This window comes from Callorhinchus milii, unplaced genomic scaffold (assembly GCF_018977255.1).
Source record: "Callorhinchus milii isolate IMCB2004 unplaced genomic scaffold, IMCB_Cmil_1.0 Scaffold18, whole genome shotgun sequence".
NCBI lineage: Eukaryota > Metazoa > Chordata > Chondrichthyes > Chimaeriformes > Callorhinchidae > Callorhinchus > Callorhinchus milii.
This window is the reverse complement of record NW_024704759.1, coordinates 6,196,365-6,220,140: the sequence shown is the minus strand read 5'-3', so window position 1 is coordinate 6,220,140 and position 23,776 is coordinate 6,196,365. Positions and strand designations below refer to the sequence as shown.

Sequence of the window (23,776 nt, the reverse complement as noted above, 5' to 3'; positions counted from 1 at the left end):
AGTTGAAAGAGAAAGGTCTGTGGAAAGAGGTTGCAGGAAGCAATGAAGGGGGCAAGGCAGAGGGACTGTGAGTTCCAGAAGGTAGGGGCAGAAAGGCTGAAGGCACGACCGCCGATGGTGGGGCTGGCAGGGCGGGGGATGTGGAGCAGGCCAGAGCCTGCTGAGCAGAGGGAGCTGTTTGTTGGTAAATGAGGGAGGAACGTTGGCCAGACTACCAGGCAAGCTTGCTGCTGCTCGTCCGGTCAGCACAGTGAGATACATCAAGGTCAGTCACTCCACTGTGGGTTACTGTGCCATTGTCAACAACATTGAACAACTCGAAAAATAAGCAAATAATAGCGAGGGTGACTGCTTGACTAAGTAATGAATAAATACCCCTCTGCCTTGTCACTGCTAATTACTCACGGCTAATTTATTCCAAAAAACATCCCTTTCCCAAATCATGTGCATGTAACTGTTGCTGTATTGGGAAGGTTCACGTCTCCTCCGAGGGAGATGTGACCTGGACACACAGTGTGGTGCCGTGCGGGGGAGGCTTCCTGTGCAGAGCAGATGTTTAGCTGGGTTTCCTGGGGGCGGAAAAGGGTAGGGGCAGGGGAGAAATCTATCAATCTCTGATCACTGAAACCAGGGAATTTTTTTGGGGGGAAAAATATATATTTATTCAATAATAAACCTTGCATTTGGTATAGTGCCTTTCACCTCAGGACAACAACTCAAAGCACTTCACAGGATACACTGTAAAGTGCAGTGAATATATTTTGTGGATGAAACGCAGCAGAAAGTTGCACAAAGCAGTGTCCCACAAACAGCCATGAAGTCGAGTGAGTGACCAGTTTTATTTGGGGAATTGCTGGCCAGGGCACCGGGAGAGTGAAACCTTCTCTTTTTGAATAGCGCCGCGGGATCTTTAACGTCCTCCTGTACAGGCAGCCGGGACCTTGGTTTAATGTCTCACCCGAAGGACGACACCTCTGACAATGCAGGGAAGAGAGAGCTGGTGAGGGTCCCAGGCAACGTCAAAGACAACAGAGAGAGCAGGTGCTGGAGGGTCACAGACCGGAATAATGGCCGGCTATGAAGACATAAATGGAAGCGACAAAATGCAGCCTCTCCGTGAGAGCGGACAATTATTTTGACAAAAATCAATTCTCGCTGGGAGCCTCTGTAATTATCCCTCACTCTGTGATTTTAGTTGCCAAGGAGCCGTACGTCACAGTAACAGAGGGCTCAGCAAATATCAACTCTCACTCCCTGTTCCCAGCATTCCGGGGAGTGTGTAAGTGTGTACATAAACACACACTCTATCCCAGACACAGTGTACACACACCATCCTGGGCACAGTTCAACTCTGTACATATACATATACACACACACGCTCACTGTCCCGGCACAGTGAGAGTGTACACACACTGGCACACTGTGCCTAGCACATTGCGGGTTGTTGTTATAGTATTGATGACAGTAGTGCAGAGGATTTATATAATAATAATCCTTGCATTTGATACAGCGCCTTATCACATCTTCGAGACGTCTCAAAGCGCTTCACAGGATTTACTGTAAAGTGAATTGACTGTATATTTTGTTGGCGAAACACGGCAGCCACTTGCACACACCAGCGTCCCACAAACAGTCGAAGATTGAATGACCAAATTATTATTATTTAAAAAATAATTTTTGAAGGGATTACTACCTCGGAAAATCGATCCGCCAAACGACTAACTTATTCCGAGGTAAACATAGAAGCGTGGAGTAAGACAACTTGCCCAACGTTTCATCCTGCCGGGAATTGAACCCAGGTCACCTCACCTTGCGAGGCGAGCGCTCTAACCACTGAGCTTCAGGACACCACAGTACTCTATAGGATTTAACAAAAACAACTTACACTTCACGCAGGGTAGCCTCTCAAGACCGCTTAACAGTGGCAGAGCCTGACTCCGAGCTGAGGGGGTGGGGGAGGTGACCATAAGCTTTAATTTAAGTTGTTATATGACAATGCAGGCCATGACCAGCATTGACGCACCCCCTCCACCCCACCTCTCCCGGGTACCTTGTTAAAGTCCTCCGACGTGGCCCTCATCTCCTTCCAGGTCTTGTTCAGTAACTGGATACAGATGTAAAAGAATTCCTCAAACGCCCGCTCGTGGGTGAAGAACATCGGGTGATACTCATTACAGCCCTCATTAGCTGCCAACACAAGACACCAGCTTTTACTAGCGAGACCATAGCTTTACCAGTAACACCACCACGTTTAACTAGAGACCATGACTCATCAGTGCCTTTACCAGCGACAGCAGCTGAGAGCTTAGAAAAGGGTATGGAGAAAAGGAGGGTAATTGGAGTTGAGGTACAGATCAGCCATGATCTTATAGAACGACGGAACAGGCTTGAGGAGCTGAATGGCCCACTCCTGTTCCTATGTCCCCCCCCCACCACCACCCATACAAATGTCCTCAAAGGATTAAAGTCCCCCTACCCTCTACCGAGAGCGGGACGCCCAAGTCTGTGGTGTTTGGGAGTGTTTGGTGGATGGAGACTTACGCAGCTCTCCGACCTGCAGGATCTCACACAGCATCCTGGTCAGCTCGATGCTACTGCGCCCGAACGGACATTCATGTTTGTCCTCCCGGCTGCTGTTCTCCAGGACAACCTGCAGGTGGCGAAATATACCATCAATAATAATAATAATAATATTAATAATAATCCTTCCATTTGATACAGCAACTTATCACGGAGTTGAGACGTCTCAAAGCGCTTCACAGAATATACTGTAAAGTGAATTGTAGGAGATATGCGGCAGCCAATTCCGCACTGGAAAAAACAGTTTGGGTTGAGTGACCAATTTTTGACTGACCAATCGACTAACAACCGGGTTCCTACTTCCTGCTAAGTAAACAGAGGCACGTGGAACAAGAAAACTTTCCTGCGGTTTAGTCCTGCCCGGGAATCGAACCCACGTCTATCGTTTGCGAGGCAAATGCTACGGGACTCCACAATTGCATTTGTATAGCATCTTTCATGTCAGGACGATGTCTCATGGCGTCGGCCAGTCGAGAATTTGCACCTGAGAAGGGGGGTTTAGATCAGGAGGGCTGGCGGGCAGGGGGGATCGGGTTAGGAGGAAGAGCAAAGGCACCTTTGAAGAGGAGGGTCTTGAGACTGGCCTTGAAGGAGGCAAGGGAGGGGGCGAGGCGAAGGGACTGAGGAACGGAGTTCTAAATGGTGGAGGGGGGGGGTGGTGGGAAGGTACGGAAAGACTGAAGGCCCGATCACCGATTGTGGGGCAGGGAAATGAGGAGCAGGTCAGTGCCCGCTGAGCGGAGGGTGGTATGGAGCACACACCAGGCTCTCAGCGCCCTCGAGCATCACATGCCCTCTCTCCCCCACCGCAGCGGTGTAGGTGCCCTCTCCCATGGTGAAATCCACGGCTCTGTTCACGTGGTTCTGTAAAGAGAGAGACTCCGCCTCGGCAGGGGGGGGGAGAGAGGGGGCACATCGATACAAAATCACATGCACCGGTTACCCTGATGTACGTGTCCTGGTGAAGCTTGGCGAGGTACAGCATGTTATCCAACGCCAGCATCCCGGGCGGGGTCTGGGTGAAATCCACGGCCGGGTTCACGTGGTTCTGTAAAGAGAGAGACAGACGGGCACGTGTGGGCACCACAGCAGGGAACATTGTGTGCACATGTATGTATATGTGTGTATATATAGATGTATGTATGACTAGCGGTACCCATTGCAGCTTCGCTTGCAACCAAAGCATCCAATATGGAATGTAGATTGACTCACAGACAGACATTTTGTCTTTATCTATAGCTGGGAAGACTTCTGTTGGAGGGCTCAGTAGGAGGTGTCTACAATGAATTGATGGCAGAGGTATTGTATATGCAGAAGGATATTGTAATTGGCTTCATGTTGCATCAACCTGTGCGCATAAAGAGCCATAACAGACACCTTTTCGTCAGGCCTTGACTGTCCAGTGCTGGGATTTGTTTGCCATATCTGGAAATGGTAGCCATCTTCACCACGTGATTATAAGATTGGGATTGGAGGGCATCGTATGCCCTGTTAGTTTCACATACTCGTTTAAGTTTGTTGTAACGTTGCTGCAAGACAATGTCCTGCTTATCATGTTCTTCACCCACAATCAGGATGGCTACTTTGTCAGTAGTTGGTGCATTGTACCGTCACTCATGCTGGCCAATAGGTGTCTTGTCTGCAAGGATGATTATTCTATATTCTTCTGCAGTCATCCTTTCCATTGTGGACTTGAAGCTCCTGATCTATGCGTTGCTGTTGTGAAGCATGTCTTGCAGATCTAGTATGAGGGCTTTGTTCAACCCCAGAACATTGTTTCCACGCTATGTGGCTTGTTCTTCCCGGTTTGTCATGAAGTAGATCTGTAAGAATTGCACTTTCAACGTTGGCATACAGCTGGCTTTTAATTTCTCTCGTTGCGCCAAGAGAGGTCACCTGGAAGCACAAATTATATTTCCTAATGTTTCCTAGAAAATGCTTAGAATCATATGATGTGCCATCCACCAGACTTTTCAAGGGTTCAGGTGGCTCTGTGTGTTGTCCTGGTTTCACCTGGCCAATCGAGCAACACATGGAAGGAACTTCTTGTGCCCATTTCATGGCTCCACAGTGGGCACATACTTTTGAAATATTCCCAATACAATGGGTACCATCTGATTCGTAGTCTCTGCCTGGATCATAGTTGAGTGCAGCTAAATGAAGTGACTTCTGCTGCTGAGCATCATTTTGCCGTGTTCTTGCATGCCTTTGTGCATCCAGGTCCTGCTGGGCTGTTCTTTGAGAGGGCAACTCATTTTGCCATGTTCTTGCAGTCCTTTCGGCGTCGAAGTCTAGCCGTGCTGTTCTTTGTTCTTCAGTTTCATTTTAATCGGCCTTCTCTCTTTTGTCTTGCCTTTTTATTTGTCCTTGAAAGGCTTGATCTTCGCTTCTTAGGCATCTTCCCTTAAGATTAAGTGAATATGCTATTGGGAGGACTCCTGTGGGAGGACTCCTGTTGGGAAGACTGAGTGGGAAGACTCAGTGGGAGGACGCCTGGTTAAGAGGACTCCTGTTGAGAGGACTGTAACTCCCATGAAAACTCGAAAAAATTGCCACACATTTGCAGAAGAATATATTAGTATACATGCATCTCTTTAGAAGGGTGTGTGCTTTCCTCTGTGGCTACCTTGATGCAGAATACCATGCATACCTCATATTTTGGGGCTTAATTAAAGCATTTTTTAAAAAATATAGCTCATCAACAGTAGGGGATCTCCAAAAAATGTCCTTTGCACCCTCTCGAATGCCTTGATATCCTTCCTAAAGTGTGGTGCCCAGAACTGAACACAGTTTCTAGCTGAGGCCTAACCAGTGTTTTGTAAAGGTTCATTATAGCTTCCTGACTTGTGTATTCTATGCCCTTTTTCTATCTTTATTTATAAAGCCTAGTATCCCACATTCTTTTTAACAGCTTTATCTCCCTGTCCTGCCATCTTCAAACATATGAACCCTCAGGTCTCTCTGTTCTTTCACCCCCTTTATGATTGTACCATCAGCTTATATCGCCTCTCATCATTCTTCCTCACAAAATGTATCACTTTTCTCCACATTAAACGTCATCTGTCTGCCCACTTTACCAGTCTGTCTATGTCCTCTTGCAATCTGCTACTATCCTCCTCACCGTTTACTACTTTTCCCAGCTTAGTATCATCTGCAAACTTGAAAATTGTACTTCCTACACCCAACATTTATATAGATCAAAAACAACAGTGGTCCCAATACTGACCCCTGGGAGACACCACTGCACACTTCCCTCCAGTCAAAAAAATAACCGTTCACCACCACACTCTGCTCTCTGTCTCCCAGTCAGTTCTGTATCCATTCTGCCACTGTCCCTTTAATACTGTGGGCTTCTATTTTGCTTACAAGTTTCTTATGTGACACTTGAGCATATGTCTTTTGAAAATCTATATAAACTACATCAAAAGAATTTCCACTCTCACCAAATTTCTGTATAGAATTCCCACTCTGTTCCGTCATACGCATGTATGTATAAATGTGCGCGTGTATATATGTGCGCGTGTATATAAATGTGCGCGTGTGTATGTGTTTGTGCATGCGTTGTCTGCGTGTGTGTGTGTGCGTGTGTGGGGGGAGGGAGGGGTGGGGGCGGTGGGGGGTTGTAGGTAAGACCACGCAAACATACTGTGAAGCCCAGCATTTTGTAATCCCGGGTGTACATGGCTTTACGCTTCTCCACATTGCTGCTGTTCGGGTCCGACTCAGCATCGAACGCGATTCTTCGAAGCTCAAATATGATGTCCCTCTGGGCCTGGGGCGACCGGGAACACAACAACAACAAATTACATTTCACATCAGGAGGACCTCCCAAGGTGCTGGCGCTTTTTTATTTCCACCTCCCTACCTCTGTGACCTTCCAAAAACTCTACCAACCTGTCTGCTCCCTCTGCTCTGCTCCATGTTCCCCCCACCCTGTCTGCTCCACCATCAACGGTCGGGCCTTTAGCTTTTCTGCCCCCAACCTCCGGAACCCCATCCCCCTCCACCTCGCTTGCGCCCCCTCCCTTGCGTTTCCCACGCTGACAGTCCTCCGGGTGGAAGCTGGAGGCTGACCTGATCCTGAGGGTCCATCTTGGTCATCATGCGCTCCTCCAGGAGATTAAAGGTCAGCACCTGCAGCACATACAGCTGATGGGCCATCTCGGTTTTGATCGGTCGGTTCCCACGGATGATGTGCTGGAAGGAGACGCCACATGTTACTTATAATAATCCTTGCACTCGATAAAGCACTCGATATAGTGGAGAAAGTAAAACCAGGGGTCTCAACCTTAAAATCAGAGGTCAGCCCTTTCGCACTGAGTTGAGGAAGAACTTCTTCACTCAAAGGGCGGTGAATGTATGGAACTCACTACCCCAAAGGGCTGTTGACGCTCAGTCCTTGAACATATTCAAGACTGAGATAGATAGATTTCTTATTGCAAAAGGGATTAAGGGATATGGGGATGAGGCAGTGTCAGGTTATTACCTGGAGTTAGATTAGAAGATCAGCCATGATTGAATGGCGGGGCAGGCTCGAGGGGCCGAATGGCCTACTCCTGCTCCTACAAGTTATGTTATGTTAACACATCGCGGAGACACTTTAAAGTTCTTCACAGAGTTTGCTGCAAAGTCATGGATTGACAGTATATTTTGTGGGCAAAACTCAGGAGCCAATTGCGCACAGCAGTGTCCCACAAACATGGATCGAGTGACCAAATTATTATTTTTTTAACTTCTTTTTTTGGAGGGATTATTACCCCCAAAAAGCGATGCACCTGAACAGACAGACAGGACCTCGGTTTAAGGTCTCATCCAAAGGACGACACCTCCGGCAATGAAACACCCCCTCAGTGCTGCATTGGAGTGTCAGCTGTGTGATTCAAAGTCCCGCCGTGAGGTTTTCAACCCACAAGTCTCTGAATCGGAGGCAAGAATGCCACCACTGTGCCAGGCTGTGACGTGCAGAACCTGGCGAGTTCTGTCTCGTTGTCATACTCACGTTTAATATGATGGTTCTCAGGTGCTTCTGGGCCAAGGCACTGGACATCTCCTGTGGGGACACAGCGAGGACTTGAGAGAAAGATCTGAGCCATAATGGGCACTGGGCCCATTACGCTGACTGCACAGTGAGTGAGCGTCAGCACACAACGATACAGCACAGAAAGGGGCCATTCAGCCCATCAGGTCCCGGCCATTTAACCCCCTGCTCCCTCTCGCTCTCCCTCAGTGCAGAGACAACAATAACAACTTGCATTTATACACCGCCCTCCATTCCCTGCGGCGTCTCAGAGCGCTTAACAATGGCAGAGCCCGAGGCCGAGCCGGGGGGGGGCGGGGAAGATGATTATAGGTTCAGTCGAAGAGGAAGGTCTTTAGGCGCGACCTGAAGATGGGGAAGGAGGGGGCAAGGCGAAGGGGTTTAGGGAGGGAGTTTCCAAGTTTCGGAGCATAGTGGCTGAAGGCACGGCCATCGATGGTGCAGCAGATGATTCAGGGGACACGGAGGAGGCCGGACCCAATAGGGCGGAGGCAGTGGATACTGCTGTGGGGAGACAAGAGGTTAGAGAGATGGGGGGGTTGCCAAGGAATGGAAGGATTTAAACACTGGAGTGAGGATCTTGAAGTCAATCTACTCTATGACAGGGAGCCAGTGGAGTTTGGCAAGGACTGGAGTAATCGGGGTATGAAGTTTGGTGTGGGTGCGAATGCGGGCGGCGGAGTCTTGAATGAGTTGAATTTTGTGAATAATGGAGGAGGTGAACTGTGCACATTTACAGACCAGGTGTAGACCATTCAGCCCATCGTTGTGCCTATACTGCCTCTCGAAAAGGGTTTCTCTGGTTAGAGCTAATAATGATAGTATTTGACACAGCGCCTTATCATGTTGAAAATGCCTCAAAGCGCTTCACAGGACTTTACTGTAAAGTGTAGTGACTGTGTATTTTGTAGGTGAAAGAGGCAGCCATTTTGCACACAGCAATGGCAGCCATGATGCAAACGACCAATTTTCTCAGGGCGGATTGTTAGCCAGGACTGCGGAAGCAACTTGCTTCTCTTTTTGAACAGTGCTGTTGAATAACCCATTTCTAAGAGGAAATAGACAATGAAAGAAGGCCAAAAAGTGATTCTGGGAGAATAACTGGTGTGGGTTTATTGTTGGGAGTTTTGAGCAGAGAAGAAAGTAGTTACCTGATACACCTGAGGTGTGAGAATCATTACCAGTACCACTGAGCGTTTAACATCCAACTAAACCGGCAGACCTAGACCTTACTTTAACATTTCATCCGAAGGATGCAGGCCTCCCCCAGTACTGCACTGGAGTCAGCCTAGACCGTGAGCTCAATGTCCCGAAATCTACCCACTGAATCAGGCTGATACCTGGGCGGACATTTAGACAGTAGAGGAGTTAAGGGTCTGGTGAAAGTTGGGCACTGAGATTAAAAGATCTAAAAAACTGTGGGACGGACTCAATGGGCTGTTTTCCCTTTTCATTTCTCCATTATACATCTCAATCACACCAGCTCCACCTGAGGGCATGTTGAGACCCTGGGTTGGTGTCCCTGGTAGGACACTTAGGTCTGAATTAACAGTGAGGACCCAAGCTGTCAAAGCTATCAAACAGTTGGTAACAGCTGGTAGAAACGACTCCTAAACCATTAATCCACAGCAACAACTTTTTTCTCTCCCTCCCTCCTCACACCATCTCATTTTCTTGTGTCTGTGCTGGTGCTCGCTCCCCCACTGGAGCTCTCTACTCTAATCTCATTCCCTGCTCTCTCTCTCTCTCTCTGATATATTTCCAATTCCCTTTTATATGCCGATATGGACTTGTCGCGATTAACCGCTTGACATTGACTGTGTAAGTGAACATCCTGTTTGGTTTAAACACTGCGGTGTGAGCGCTGAGAGGAGCACAGGGGGGAAGTCAGTCACTACTTACTGTCAGAGGCAGGTGCAGAGCAGGCTCCTGCCCTCCTGAGGGGGAGCAGACAGACTGGAGGTGACGGGAGAGAGAGAGAGCGAGCCCCAAAGCACAGCAACCAACCAACCATGTCCATAAAGCATGCGGCAGAACAGCAACAGAAAGCAGCGTTAGTGACAGAGCGGGGAGAGCAAAACACACCCAGGAAGGGGCAAACTCGGACAGACAGTAGGGCTAAGATTGTCACACACACACGCACATACACACACGCACACAGTGGGGTGAGGGGTGTACAGGGAAGTAACAAACAGACAGATTTCCCCCATCAAAATTCTGACTCTGAGCACAGCCTCCCCCACTATGACGATGGGTGCTGCCTCAAGGGACATGCTCAAATGGGTACACACTGATCCGCGTGGGACCCCCCCACCCATGTTCATTTTATTAATGATCCCCAATGAGGTGAAGTAGAGTGTGTAAGTCTGTGCTGGTGCTCATTCCTACTGTAACACTGAACATACAACCGTGGCAGGACATGCACACGCACACACAAACACACACGCACGCGCACACAAACACCCGAGCACACACAAACACACGCGTGCACAAACACACGAGCACACACAAACACATGCGCGCACAAACACACGAGCACACACAAACACACGCGCGCACAAACACACGAGCACACACAAACACACGAGCACACACAAACACGCGCGCGCACAAACACACGAGCACACACAAACACACGCGCGCACAAACACACGCCGAAATATATATACACGTACACACAAACACACGCACAAATACAAACACGAACATGCACAAACGTGCACACCCACATAAGCAGAGGCACAGACTTAAATGCAAAGGCACGCACACGCTGAACGAGGTGAGGCAGTGACAGAGGGAAGCTGACCTGTCTCCGGTCCTCTGGAGCCTTCAGGAACAACGCGTTGATCAGTGCGATGGCGTACGTCTGAATCTCCTGATTTGAGCTGCAAACAGAGCAACATCTTCACAATCAGTCTCCAAGTTCACACGTCCCCACAACAGTAACAATTCCAGGACCTTTACACTGTAGGCATAGTTAGGGTTAACTAACTAACAACAACAACTTGCACATATGAAGCCCTCCACGCAGGGTAGCTTCTGATCGAACTTAACAGCCTGACTCCGAGCTGGGGAGGTGGGGGGGGGGGGGGGCGGTTTAGCACGGTCAAAGCGGAAGGTTTTCAGGCGGGACTTGAAAAAGGGGAGAGAGGGCCGGGTGGAGGGACTGAGGGAGAGTGTTCCAGAGTTTTGGGCCGTAACGGCTGAAAGCGCGACCTCCGACGGTGGGGCGGAGGGTGCGAGGGACGTGCAGGAGGCCAGTCCTAGAGACACCTTGGCACGGAATCTTGCTACTACAATGATTTGTTCTCCAAGTTGTAGTGATCGTTTTACTACAAAAAAATCTGGAGATATATACTGGGGACATGGGATTCTGAATGGATTCCTAGAGTCAGGAGCTTATCTGAGCTTTCCCTCATTCTCAAAGTCCTTGAGCTCATCTGGAGCTCACTTCCCTTTTCCAAAATGCAGAAGTATCATTTTTGTTGAAGATTTCTAGTCAGCGTGGACACAAAGGCTGACGCGTTATTACTTGAAGTTCTGTAAATCAGCATCTTCCATATTCCTCCTGTGTACTTCTGTTTTTCCTCTGTATCCTTCAATTAAGTTACTTGTTTGCTGAGCTGATAAAACATTATTTTAGCCGCCCCTGTGCTAACATTCGGACACTGTAAAATCATTCTCATTCCTCTGCCCCTTGTTCACGTCACTCGGTACCTTTCACTAGGAACAAGCCAAGGGTTTGTGTCTCCTCCGCGTTCAGTTTCCTGCTGGACAGACCGTCTGAGGCGTCTCAAACCATTCTGTCCAGGACAGTGGTGGCCAACCTTTATGGTCGGCCAACAAAATAAATGTTCCTGATTGAATATCTCTTGATTTACGCCATGAATCAATCAAGAAAAAAATGGAAAGACACAACCAGGCGGGACTTGAAGAAAGGGGAGAGAGGGGGCAAGGCGGAGGGGAGGAGTGAGAGTGTTCCAGAGTTTCGGGGTGTAGTGGCTGAATGCGCAACCTGCGCAAACTGCGGAGTGGAGGGTGTGAAGGACAAGCAGGAGGCCGCTGCCAGTCAAACGGAGGGGCCGGGTGGTGGGTTGGGGAAGGAAGGACAGCTGGGGGTCGAACCGGACGCCGAGATTGCGCACTGATTCGGTGAGTCTGAGGCAGAGCCCAGGGAGGTTGAGGAGTTTAGATCCGCAGGAGTGAAGACGTTGACGGGAGCCAAGGAGTATGGCTTCCATCCTGTCCACATTTAGCTGCAGGAAGTTTACACCCATCCAGGCCTTGATGTCTGCCAGACAAGTGGATAGAACATCGGTGGACCTGGAGTTGGTACTGCAGGAGGCAAAGTAGATGTGTGTGTCATCCGCTCACACGTGGAAGTTTACCCCGTGTCTGCAGATGACATCGCCCAGAGGGAGCAGATACGAAACGGTGCGGGGGCTGGAGGAGAAGCCGATTGTGGAACTGAAATAGCGAAGTAAACTTAGAACCTGGGAAACGTTACTATGTAAAACAACTAAGTTAAGTTAACTGAGTTATTAACTTAGAAACTAATTCTCTAAGAAGAGCAGTGGGGTAAAAGGGGTAATTTTGTGGAGTCCTGTAGCTCAGTGGTTAGAGCACTCGCTTTGCAAGCGAGAGACCTGAGTTCAATTCCAGGCAGAGGGCGAAACCTTGGGAAAGTTTCCTTACTCCACACAGAGCCTAATAATAATCCCTCCAAAACCAAAAACAATAATAAAAAGGTCATTTTCAATCTACGACTGTTTGTGGGACATTGCTGTGCGCAATTGGCTGCCGCGTTCGCCCACAAATATACAGTCAATTCACTTTACAGTGTGTTCTGTGAAGCGCTTTGGGACGTCCTCCCGACGTGAAAAGCGCTATATCAAATGCAAGGATTATTATTTTATAATTTGGGGGATTCACTGTCTCTCTGGAGAAGGCAGAGAGGACGGTGGCTGCGGCGTCAATCAATCTGTGCCCACCAGAGGGTGCTGTCCCCCTGCACCGCCACCGCGGCCGCAGCCCACACAACATTCAAGTTGCATAAATGCTACGCCGTTGAGGGTAATTCCTGGAGTCTAACCAGATAAACCCACGTAGCCATTGATATTGCCACCTGGCAAGCTTCCCTGCTGCTTGTCCACCTACCCTAGGACCACCGTACCCGTTACGGCTTTGGCTTGCGGGGATTGGCCTGAACGGATCTGGCTCAAATCTATTTTACCGGTCCATCGGCAGGTCTGGGTGGACCTTATCGACTCCTACCCCTCCGCCCTCGCCTCCACTAAATCGTCGTTCTACTCCAAGACAATCTTGGAGGCCAAGGACAACCCCAGGCTCCTCTTCTCCATCACCAACCGGCTCCTCCGTCCACCCTCCCACGCCTCACCCATTCCCTCCTCCAACGCCAACTTCGAGGCGATGCTGGACTTCCTCGAACCAAAAGTCGGGCTGTGTGGGGGAGAGCGGGCTGTGTGTGGGGGGAGCGGGCTGTGTGCGGGGGCGCGCGGGCTGTGTGGGGGGGGCGAGCGGGCTGTGTGTGGGGGCGAGCGGGCTGTGTGTGGGGGGAGCGGACTGTGTGTGGGGCGAGCGGGCTGTGTGTGGAGGCGAGCGGGCTGTGTGTGGGGGCGAGCGGGCTGTGTGGGGGAGAGCGGGCTGTGTGTGGGGGTGAGTGGGCTGTGTGTGGGGGCGAGCGGGCTGTGTGTGGGGGCGAGCGGGCTGTGTGTGGGGGGAGCGGGCTGTGTGTGGGGGTGAGCGGGCTGTGTGTGGGGGTGAGCGGGCTGTGTGTGGGGGTGAGCGGACTGTGTGTGGGGGCGAGCGGGCTATGTGTGGGCGTTAACCCCTGCCCCCACCCCACCCCCCCAACTCCCCGTGGGACACTCACACCTGCAGGTGAGCGATGAGCTGCCCCACAGTGATCTCCTGTGCCACGCGCTGGTACAGGCTCTGACTGTTGAGCACCATACTTTCCAGGATGGCCAGCGAGCGCTGCAGCAGAGAGGCATCCACACTGGGCAGGTTCACATAGCCCGCAATCTGCCAGGGAGAGAGAGAGACAGAGAGAGAGAGGGGGTGGGGTAGGGTATCAGCACAGAGAGAGTATCAGCAGAGTGAGACTGGAATAAGCCCCTTACACCCCCCCCCCGTAATACCAGTGAACCCACAGAGAGCGAGGGAGTGAGTGAGTGAGTGAGTGAGTGAGTGAGTGAGTGAGTGAGTGAGTGAGCGAGTGAGTGAGCGAGTGAGGGAAAGAGAGGAGTGAGTCAGTTTAGCCTGGCAGCCAGGGGGAGGGAGGGAGGCTCTGCTGTGGGAACGGATCTCGGCTAAAGCTGCCTCTGCAGTTTCCCACGGGATGCTGAGCCTGAAATCTGGAATTACTTCCCGGCTCCTAACCTCAGTGTCGGGGGCACATGGAAAGCTTGTGGACCGAGCAGAACATTCCAGAACCACTGAGGAGGCTGCTCTCCCCTCCCCCGCTGTAAATACCCGATCTCTCACTCAGACACTGTGCTCTCTCACGCACTCTCTCTCGCTCACAAACTCCAGCCTCATCTTTACACTGATTACAATGAGCTTTATTTACTCCCAGACTCCGCAGTCACAAGTGTTCATTGTCTGTTATCTCACTCACAGGGCAACAGTGACAACAACCTGCATTTACACAGCGCCCTTCATGCGGGAGCGCTTAACACTGGCGGAGACTGAGGCAGAGCTGGGGAGAGGGAGTAGGTAACCGTAAGCTCGGTCAAACTAATATTGTTAGCGCTCAGAGACTCTACCCTGCGTGAAGGCCGCTATATAAATGCAAGTTGTTGCCGCTGTGGTGACCTGAAAGTGGGGAAGGAGGGGGCGAGGCAGAGCGATTGAGGGAGAGTGTTTCAGATGCTGACGGTGGAGCGGAGGGGACGAAGGACAAGCAACAAGGATGGCGCTCTCTCTCTCTCTCTCTCTCTCTCCCCCCCCTCCGCTTACCTGCTTGATGAAGGCGGTGGAGATCATGTCCCAGGAGACGATACCGTGGTCCATCAGCTCCAGGAACGCTGTCAGGGTAAATGCTAGCGTCTCCCCGAAACTGTAACACAGGCAGCGTCAACAACACAGCCACAGGTTACAGTGTGGACTGACTTACGGTAGAAAAATACACAGGCAGAGGGGGAGTGGGGGGAGGGGGGGGCGCAGAGGCAGAACCATAGACAGTGAAAGTGTTTGCAGGCGGCAATGACCCACAAACGAATGATCAATTTTTTTTACTTGGGGGATTGTTGACCAGGACACCAGGAGAGAGAAACTCCCTTCTCTTTTCAATTAGTGCCGTGGGATCCTTATCGTCCACTTGAACAGGAGCCGGGATCTCATCAGAAGGACGGCACCTCCAGCAATCTACCCCACCCCGCGCCCCCCTGGACTATACTGGAGTGTCATCTTAGACGATGTGATTCCAAGTCCCGACATGGGGCTTGAACCCTCAGCCTTCTGGCTCAGAGGTGACAGAGCTGCCACTGCTCCAGGTTAAGAACAGCTTTGAAATGAAGTCTGAATTTAAGAACTTAGCGAAATTCTAACACTATCAGACAGTGGCGTGACAGCTGAAGTCAGGAAGCTTTCCCGAGGGGAGCGGTTGGGGGGGGGGGGGAGGTGGGGAGAGAGAGAGAGAGACAGCAAGGTAGAGACGGACAGGTGTGGTGTGTATGAAGCAGTTACTGACTTGGTGCCGCTCTCCACCAGCAGGGTGAGGATATAGATACCCTCCAGGTTGATGAACTCAGTGGCGAAGGTGGCGTCGGCCGACAGCTTGGCCAGTTCCTTCAGGGCCTCCAACCGCGAGTCTGTGCCGGGCGCCTGGACTCTCTCCAGCAACTGCCGGGCAGCGCGGTACTGCGGGGAGAGAGAGAGCGAGAGAGGGGGCGTCAGCGAGACAACAACAACAACAACAACCATCAACAACCACCACCACAACATCTTGCACTTACACAAAGCGCTTCGCACCTAGTAGCATCTTGGAAGGCTTAACAATGGCGGAGCCTGAAGGTGACCGTAACCACGGTCGAAGAGGAAGGTCTTCAGGCGCGATCTGAAAATGGGGAAGGAGTGGGGGGGGGGGGGGTGGGGGGGCTAGGCGGAGGAATTGAGGGAGAGAGTTGCAAAGTTTTGGGGCGTAGTGGCTGGAAGCACAGCCGCCGTTGGTGTAGCGGAGGGATAAGGGACAAACAGGAAGCCGCAGCCAGACGAGCGGAGGTGGAGGGCTGTGGAGTGGGGAGTAAACAGGCCGGAGAGATAGGGAGGTACCAGGGGCTTGAAGGGATTTGTGACAAGTCTGAGGATCTTGAAGTTGATCCGCTCTGCGATAGGGAGCCAGTGGAGCCTGGTGAGGACTGCTATGATGGGGGTTACGGAGTTTAGAACGGGTGAGTATGCTGGCTAGAGTTTTGAATTAGCGCCTTTCACCCCCATGAGAGAGCACACCCCGGTGGGGGGCCATCAGGAACAGCGGATACCCTTGGGGAATATAGCTTCACTCTTTCACGAGGAGTCTGGACAGAGAGTTCAGAAACAAGCACATCCCAGTTACAAGCAACAAGCCTGACTGCGCCAGACGGACACTAGTAACTGTGCAGTGGGGGGGCTGGGGCTTCGATTTTCTCAGTATTTTTCGCCTCCTGGTCCTAGCTGTGGGACAAGCAGCTGAAAAGCTTGCCAGGCAGCGCTCTCAACGGCAAGCTATGCGTGTTTGGCTGGTTAGACACCAAGTCACCCCAAAGCACACTTCAAGTTTCCCCCACCCCCTCCCCAAGCCTCGGATCTCACCAACCTGCACCTGAGGCTCTCTGGAATTATGTAAGCAGGGTGCTTCGCTCCAGGGGAGCCAGTGTCCCATTCCAGACACAGCGCGATTTCCCGGAATGTGAGGAATTCTCTGTGTCTGGACTCAACGGATCTATTTCCTGCTTTGTCTTTTTTGTTAAATTTATACCTTGCATAGAATCATAGAGGCTGACAGCTCAGAGACAGCCCATCCATCAGGTCTGTACGTGAGGCGTCTAGTCTAATGCCACTCTCCTGTTCACGCCTCAAACTCTACAACATCTCTCTCTGTTTGAAGCTTCGATCCAACCTCCCCTTTTAGAATAATACTTCGACTTTGAGCCTCGAGGCACGGAATTGGCAAAGAATTCCACATTCCAGTCACCCTCTGTGTAAAGAATGTGGCTCACCTCCCTGTTACTTCCTTTCACACTTTATCCTCTGTTCCTTCCAGTCACTGATTAGTGGGAATAATCCACTGATGGGGTAACTAGTGATCCAGACACCGGGGGAGAGGGGCAGTTAGGACAGGGACAGGCTGGGTGGGACGGGCTGGGCTGGGGTGGGACGGGCTGGGCTGGGGTGGGATGGGCTGGGCTCGGGTGGGACATCATTAATACTTACTGGAGAGATGGCCAGCCGCAGGATGGTCCCATTTTTGATCTCACTGCGAGTCTAGAAAGAATCAGGAGAGGAAACAGTAAAGCATTAAAAACAAATAAGACTTACTTTCCTCGTGTGCGAGGAGTTTGATTCCTTGCTCCCCTCCTCCCCACTTCCATGGGCCACTCCCCACCTTTACCTCACCCAAGTGGCCCTTATTCAATGGTAACTCTGAGCTCCGATATGAGTGTCACCCACTTTGACAATAACAACAACAATAATAATAATTGCATCTGATGCAGTACGTTATCACAGCATTGAGAAGTCTCAAAGCACTTCACAGGATACACTGTAAAGTGGAGTGACCGTGTATTTTGTTGGTGAAATGCGGCAGCCAATTTGCGCAGTCGTGTCCCACAAACGGTCACGGAGTGAGGTGAGTGACCAATTTTATTTGGGGGATTGAAACTCCCTTCTCTTTTCGAACAGAGCCATGGGATCTTTTAACATCCCCCAAATAATGTTGGCCGCTCGCTCTACGGCTGTTTGTCGTGTGCAAATCGGCCGGAAGGCTCACCCGCAAAACACACAGTCACTGTACTTTACAGCGTGTTCTGTGAAGCCCTTTGAGAGGCTAATCTTACACCAAACATTGCTAGACGTTCTCCAAGAGTATCACATTTCAGGCAAATCGAAGGGGAATGAGAATGTAGGTTAGAGCTTTACAGCTGGAGAAGATTAAAAGAGCACAAGATGTATAATGGCTTGGGCTTGATCTGCAGAGTGCGCTCAGGAGGTCACTGCTGAATGGTGCTGACAAGCAAAGTCTCCTCTCTGGATAGGAACCTGACTTGCTGCAGGGAGGGGAGGTGGGGTGGCAAGTACACTCGTGATTACATCTGTGGCTTATGATTATTGTAGCAACTGTGGAGGCACAAGGTTGTAAGGCACTTTCACACAGATAGCGTTAACTCTCTCACTGCCTCCCCAGTTACACACACGCGAATGCACGCACGCACGCTTACACTCACGTGCGTGAACGCAGGCACACACACACACGCATACTCACATGCACACACACGTGCACACGCACACATAGAAGGACACACTCTCATGCGCACGTGCACACACAGACGGACACACGTGCACACACATGCACGGTAGACTTTAGGATGAGAGGAGCCTGACCTTCTCAGTGATATAGAGTTGTGTCCCGTCAGCATAGCGCAGGGTGTAGTGTTCAGGGTTTGACAGTGTCCACCTGTGATAAACAGCGTCAGTCAGTCAGCCCAGCCCCACACACACACACACACACACACACAAGCCCACCCCCAGCCCGGCTCCACAATACAAATCGTGCTGACTCAGGCACTTACCCATCACAAACCTCCCTGATGATCGCAGTCAGCGGTTTCTTCTGTAAGAGGGAGAAAGTAACAATGAACAAACTGATCGGCAAGTTCCTCATTACCGCGAGCAGAGCTTCCTCCCAGATCACTAAAAGTGGAGCATTTCAGAACCAATGTGAAATCACAAAGAGGTCAGCCGTTCACAGCCTTTTATTGAGTGCAAAACACACTTTTCTTTGCAACTGGAAGTTTTTTTTTAGCTTAGTCACAGGCACGCACGAGATCACAAGATCCGTCTGGATGAAGAAGGTTCTTCAGCCCGATCGATCTCATCCATCCATAGCATGCAGCCTATCATCCCCCCATCACAGCATCAATGTTAGTGTCCTGGCTTCAAACTCTCTTTCCGGCAAGAGGGTGTGTTGAGAGTGAGAGGCTATGTGAGAGTGAGAGGCTGTGTGAGAGTGAGAGAGTGTGTGGGTGAGTGAGTGTGTGAGTGAGCGGGTGTGTGAGTGAGTGCGAGAGTGAGTGAGAGGGTGTGTGAGTGAGAGTGTGAGTGAGAGGGTGAGAGTGCGAGTGAGAGGCTGTGTGAGAGTGAGAGGCTGTGTGAGAGTGAGAGGCTGTGTGAGAGTGAAAGTGTGTGAGTGAGTGTGAGTGAGTGAGTGAGTGAGAGGTTGTGTGAGTGAGTGCGAGAGGGTGTGTGAGAGTGTGCCTTAGAATGTGTGTGTGTGAGACTATATGTGAAAGTGTGTCTGCGAGAGTGGGAGAGTGTGTGTGAGTGAGAGTATGCAAAAGTGTGCAAGAGTGACCATGTGCACGCACCCCCTCCCCCTTTCCCCGCCTCCTCACCTGGTCGATTTCGATCAGCTGGGCGTTGGCACCAGGCCACTCGATGGCAACCTTCACGATGTCAGACGGAGGGGGCATGGTGGTGAGACTCCAAGCCAAGGCGGGTTCTGGGGATGGGAAAGAGCTTTAAGGATTCAGAGCATCGCCTCACATCAAACCTGGAGTGAGACACACAGGGCAAAGTTAGGGCACTCATCACACCCACCAACATCCATAATAATAATAATAATCCTTGCATTTGATATCACGTCATAGAGATGTCGCAAATCGTTTCATAGAATATACTGTAAAGTGAATTGACTGTATATTTATTTTGTGGGCGAAACGCGGCAGCCAACTGTGCACATCAGTGTCCCACAAACACTGGATTGAGTGAACAATTATTTATGTATGTATTTATGTATTTATTTATTTATTATTGAGGGATTTTTACCCCGGTTAGCGATCCACCAATCGACTAACAAGCTGGTTGTTAGTCCGCCTTGACCTCTTTGCTGCTTTCGACACCATCAACCAATCTATCGTCATCCACCGCCTCTCCTCTCACCTCAACCTCTACGGCTCTGTCTTTGATTGGTTCAGATCGTACCTCTCAAGCAGCTTCTCCTCCAGCCCCTGGACCGTCTCGTGTGGCGTTCCTCAGGGCTCTGTCCTTGGTCCCCTCCTCTTCAATATCTATATGCTCCCTCTTGGTGACATCATCCGCAGACATGGGGTCAACTTCCACATGTATGCGGATGACACCCAACTCTACCTCTTTGCCTCCACCCTTGACTCCAGGACCCACTGCTGTGCTGACAGTATGTCTATGAGACATCAAGTCCTGGATGAGAGCTAACGTTCTTCAGTTGAATGTCAATAAGACCGAGGCTTTCCTGATTGGCTCCCGTCAGCGCCTCCACACCTCAGGCGTTGACAGCATCACCATCCATGGTTGCACACTCCACCTTACTAAGACAGTCCGGAATCTTGGGGTCCTGTTTGACCCTCAACTATCCTTTCTACCCCACATCTGCACCATGACACGCTCTGCCTTCCCCCACCTCCGCAATGTCGCCTGGCTCCGACACCGTCTCACACCGCAGGCCACCAAAACCCTCATACACACCTTCGCTACATCGCGGCTCGACTACCCAAACTCACTGCTTGTTGGCCTCCCCAACTCCTCCCTCCACAGGCTGCAGATCATCCAAACTCTACAGCCCGTGTCCTCTCCTGCACTGGGCTCCGCGACCCTATCACCCCCATCCTCGCCCAACTCCACTGGCTTTCCATCACACAGAGGATACAGTTCAAGATCCTGGTCCTCACCTTCAAAGCCCTCCACGGTCTTGCTCCCCCCTACCTCTCTGACCTCCTAACCCCCTACCATCCTGCCCGCTCCCTCCGCTCAGCAGGCTCCGGCCTGCTTCATGTCCCCCATTTCGCTCGCCCCACTATCAGTGGGCGGGCCTGCCGGCACTCTGCCCCCACCCTCTGGAACTCCATCCCGCAGTCCCTCTGTCTCGTCTCCTCCTTCGCCATCTTCAAGACCCACCTCAAGACCCTCCTCTTTGACAGTGCGTTCGATCTCCCTGCTTCCCCACCACTGCCCTCCCCCACCCCGACCCTCAGCTCAGGTCCGTAACTCTGTCTGTCCAGCGCCTTGGGATGTCCTTCTGACGTGAAAGGCACTATACAAATGTAATTCTGTTGTTGTTGTTGGCTCCTTCCTACTGCTAGATAAACAGAGACGTGTGGAGTAAGGAAACCCACCTAAGGTTTAACCTTGCCCGGGAATTGAACCTGGATCCTCTCACTGGCGAGGCGAACGTTCTGATACTGCAAGCCAAAGCCCTAATGGGTAGGCTGGTTCTAGCTGGACAGGCATCGGGAAAGTTTGCCAGACAACAGTAGCAATGAGATTTTAGCTGGTTAGAATCGAGCAGTTACCCCAATGCACACTCTGGGGTCCTCAAGCCTCGGCTCTTGCCAACCAACACCTAATACTTTCTGGAATTAGGTAAGTTGGATGAGTCCCTCCAGGGAGAGAGTGCACATTCCATTCCCACAATCTATCTCTGGGATTTCCATGTGTCGGTGGGTTGCGTGGAAATCTCAGTTTGGTTTAGATACTCTTAAGCCTGGTGATGGGTTTCCGTATGTGTCAGACACCCGGCTAAACAAACAAGGACATATTTCACTCCCGAGTAAATGTCCAGCATGAGAGAAAGGGAGCTGGGTGTCAACGGCCGAGCAGTTATCAGCAGCTCAGTTGCAGCACAAAACGTTATCACGGCTTCCAATCGGCCTCATACTGACAGGGGTACAGTGCCACACACACACACACTGCCACACGCGCACACACACACAGTGCCACACGCTCGCACACACACACACACAGTGCCACACGCACACGCACACACACACAGTGCCACACGCACAAACACACACAGAATGCCAGACACACACAAAGTGCCACACACACATGCATACACACACAGTGCACACACACACACACACACAGTGCCACACGCACACACACACAGTGCCAGATACACACAAAGTGCCACACGCACACACACACAGTGACACCCGCAGTGCCGTACCGAAATACACCCGCCTCTCGGAACTTAAAAACGTTCGATATCAGACAAACACAACAGCGTCTGTTGTAAGAACATCGCTTCCCTCGACATCTCCCCCCTGCCCCACCCCACCCCCGCCCCCAAGACCCCGCAACAACCCCAACCACACACAATAACTCACTGATAGATCAGCAATATCCAAGGGCCATCTGTTTTGATTTTTGTTGTATTTAGTCACTGAACCATCATCCTGATCCCATCAGCCACTGTTACTTACATTCGCGTCTCCTCCCTGTCCTCTCTCTCTTCCCCTCTCTCCCTCTATCTTCTGCAGTGTCTCTCTCCTTCTCTCTGTCTTTCTCTCTCTCTCTCTCTCTCTCTCGCTGTGCTGAGCTCAGCCGGCCTCACACGGCTGCTTTTCATTCATTTCACCTCCACGAAGCTCTGTGTCTCTACAACTTCCTTCCTTGCGCAACTCTTGAAGAGGCTGTGGTTTTGGATGGTTGACACGGGTGATGTACGTGAAGCAGCTTGCATTTGGAGCGATGAGCACACACTTTCTCAACATATCTCACCACTTCCCATTCCCTCCCTCCCTCCCTCCCTCCCTCGATACAGGCTCAGGCTGCCTGTGGGCGCACACCAGGTAAGGCACACCCAGAGGGCAACAATATGGTCACTGACGTACAACCTGTCACCACTCACTGCCCAGGAAATCCACCTGGAGTGCTGTGTCAACAGCACAGCATCGGCCAGTGTGTCAGGAGAAGAGGAGAAGAAACTGGAGGGAGGAATAACGATGATGAAAATATAATATAATCTTGCATTTGGTATGGCACCTTATCATGTCGAAAGGACGTCTCAAAGCATTTCACAGGATTTACTGTGAAATGAAGGGACAACGTATTGTGGGCAAAAGCAACCACACAATTGCACACAGCACTGTCCCACAAACAGCCATGAAACAAGTGACTGTGGTATTCCAGGACACTGCTAATGACAGCAGAGCCTAGCCTGACTCATTGGCAGGTCTTAGAAGTGCAGACCAGTCAGTCTCCAGGGAGCAGGGATTCTTCCCATTCAGCTCCTGTTAACCCTGCAAGCCAAAACCCTAAGCAGCTGGACAAGTAGCGGGAAGCTTGCCAGACAGCCCTCTCAATGGAAACCTCTTGACAAGCTGTGACTGAGACTATCCGGAATTGGGAAGTGACTATCTGCGTGTCCACCTATAGGACTGATAAAGGGACCTGGGGCTGTCCTCACGCACAAAGACAGACACACGTACACGCCATTAATATCCTATTGTTTTCTTTTCCACGAAGGGACCAGTCCCAATTAGTGCATATTTCTGTAGAGTAATTGACAATTAACCATTGACATTGATTTGGTGTGGATGTGGGAGTATGTTTGGCACCATGTTTCCAGTACGCAGTAAGATTGTTTATCAGCAGGATGGTTCCCTATTCAGCCAGCGAAGTCAACAGTCATTTAAATTCAGAAAATGAGGAAGAGGGTGAAACACGTGCATTTAGAAAAGGGAACACCAATCAGCAGTGGTCGCTGAGGAGATAAAATGATTTCCTGAATTCCCTTTGAAAACCCGGCTCATTCTGGATTGCACAAGATTGAAACCTCAAAGGCATGACCACACACATACTTCACAACTTGTCCACTATATAATTCAAATCCATTTAAATCTCAGTGTTAAACTCAACTGCATTCACAAATTGTTTGTGCTCCATTTGAAAGACCCCCACCCCCGGTACAAATTGTCCTTCAGATTAGACGATAAACCAATGTTCTGTAATTCCCTTTACTTGTTCAGGTGGACTTTAAAGATCCCACTGCACGACTCAAAAAGAGAAGGAAGTTACTCTCTGCTCGTGTCTCCCTTCGAGCCTGTTCCGCCATTCTGTTAGATCATGGCTGATCTGTACCTCAACTCCATTAACCCTCCTTTGCTTCATATCCCTTGGTAA

At 50.8% G+C, this 23,776-nt stretch overlaps 1 protein-coding gene across 7 annotated transcripts in view; it reads right to left on the bottom strand.

Annotated features, from left to right (window-relative positions):
• Positions 1-23,776, bottom strand: part of LOC103172975 (engulfment and cell motility protein 2) — a 56,618-nt gene that overhangs the window by 13,248 nt on the left and 19,594 nt on the right. For 2 of the 7 annotated variants that reach the window (XM_042341739.1, XM_042341740.1), the window contains 14 exons: positions 19,231-19,388; positions 18,409-18,449; positions 18,221-18,293; positions 17,054-17,104; positions 15,333-15,502; positions 14,600-14,699; positions 13,512-13,663; positions 10,425-10,503; positions 7,580-7,630; positions 6,655-6,777; positions 6,227-6,352; positions 3,524-3,628; positions 2,542-2,650; positions 2,051-2,187 (listed from right to left, as the gene is read on the bottom strand). In XM_042341739.1, coding sequence (XP_042197673.1) covers positions 2,051-2,187; positions 2,542-2,650; positions 3,524-3,628; positions 6,227-6,352; positions 6,655-6,777; positions 7,580-7,630; positions 10,425-10,503; positions 13,512-13,663; positions 14,600-14,699; positions 15,333-15,502; positions 17,054-17,104; positions 18,221-18,293; positions 18,409-18,449; positions 19,231-19,308 — 1,395 coding nt within the window. In that variant the 5' untranslated portion in view covers positions 19,309-19,388. Of the gene's footprint in view, positions 1-2,050; positions 2,188-2,541; positions 2,651-3,523; positions 3,629-6,226; positions 6,353-6,654; positions 6,778-7,579; positions 7,631-9,520; positions 9,713-10,424; positions 10,504-13,511; positions 13,664-14,599; positions 14,700-15,332; positions 15,503-17,053; positions 17,105-18,220; positions 18,294-18,408; positions 18,450-19,230; positions 19,389-21,978; positions 22,130-23,776 lie in introns of those variants that run through there. The other 5 variants (XM_042341741.1, XM_042341743.1, XM_042341742.1 and 2 more) reach the window with 5 other exon arrangements.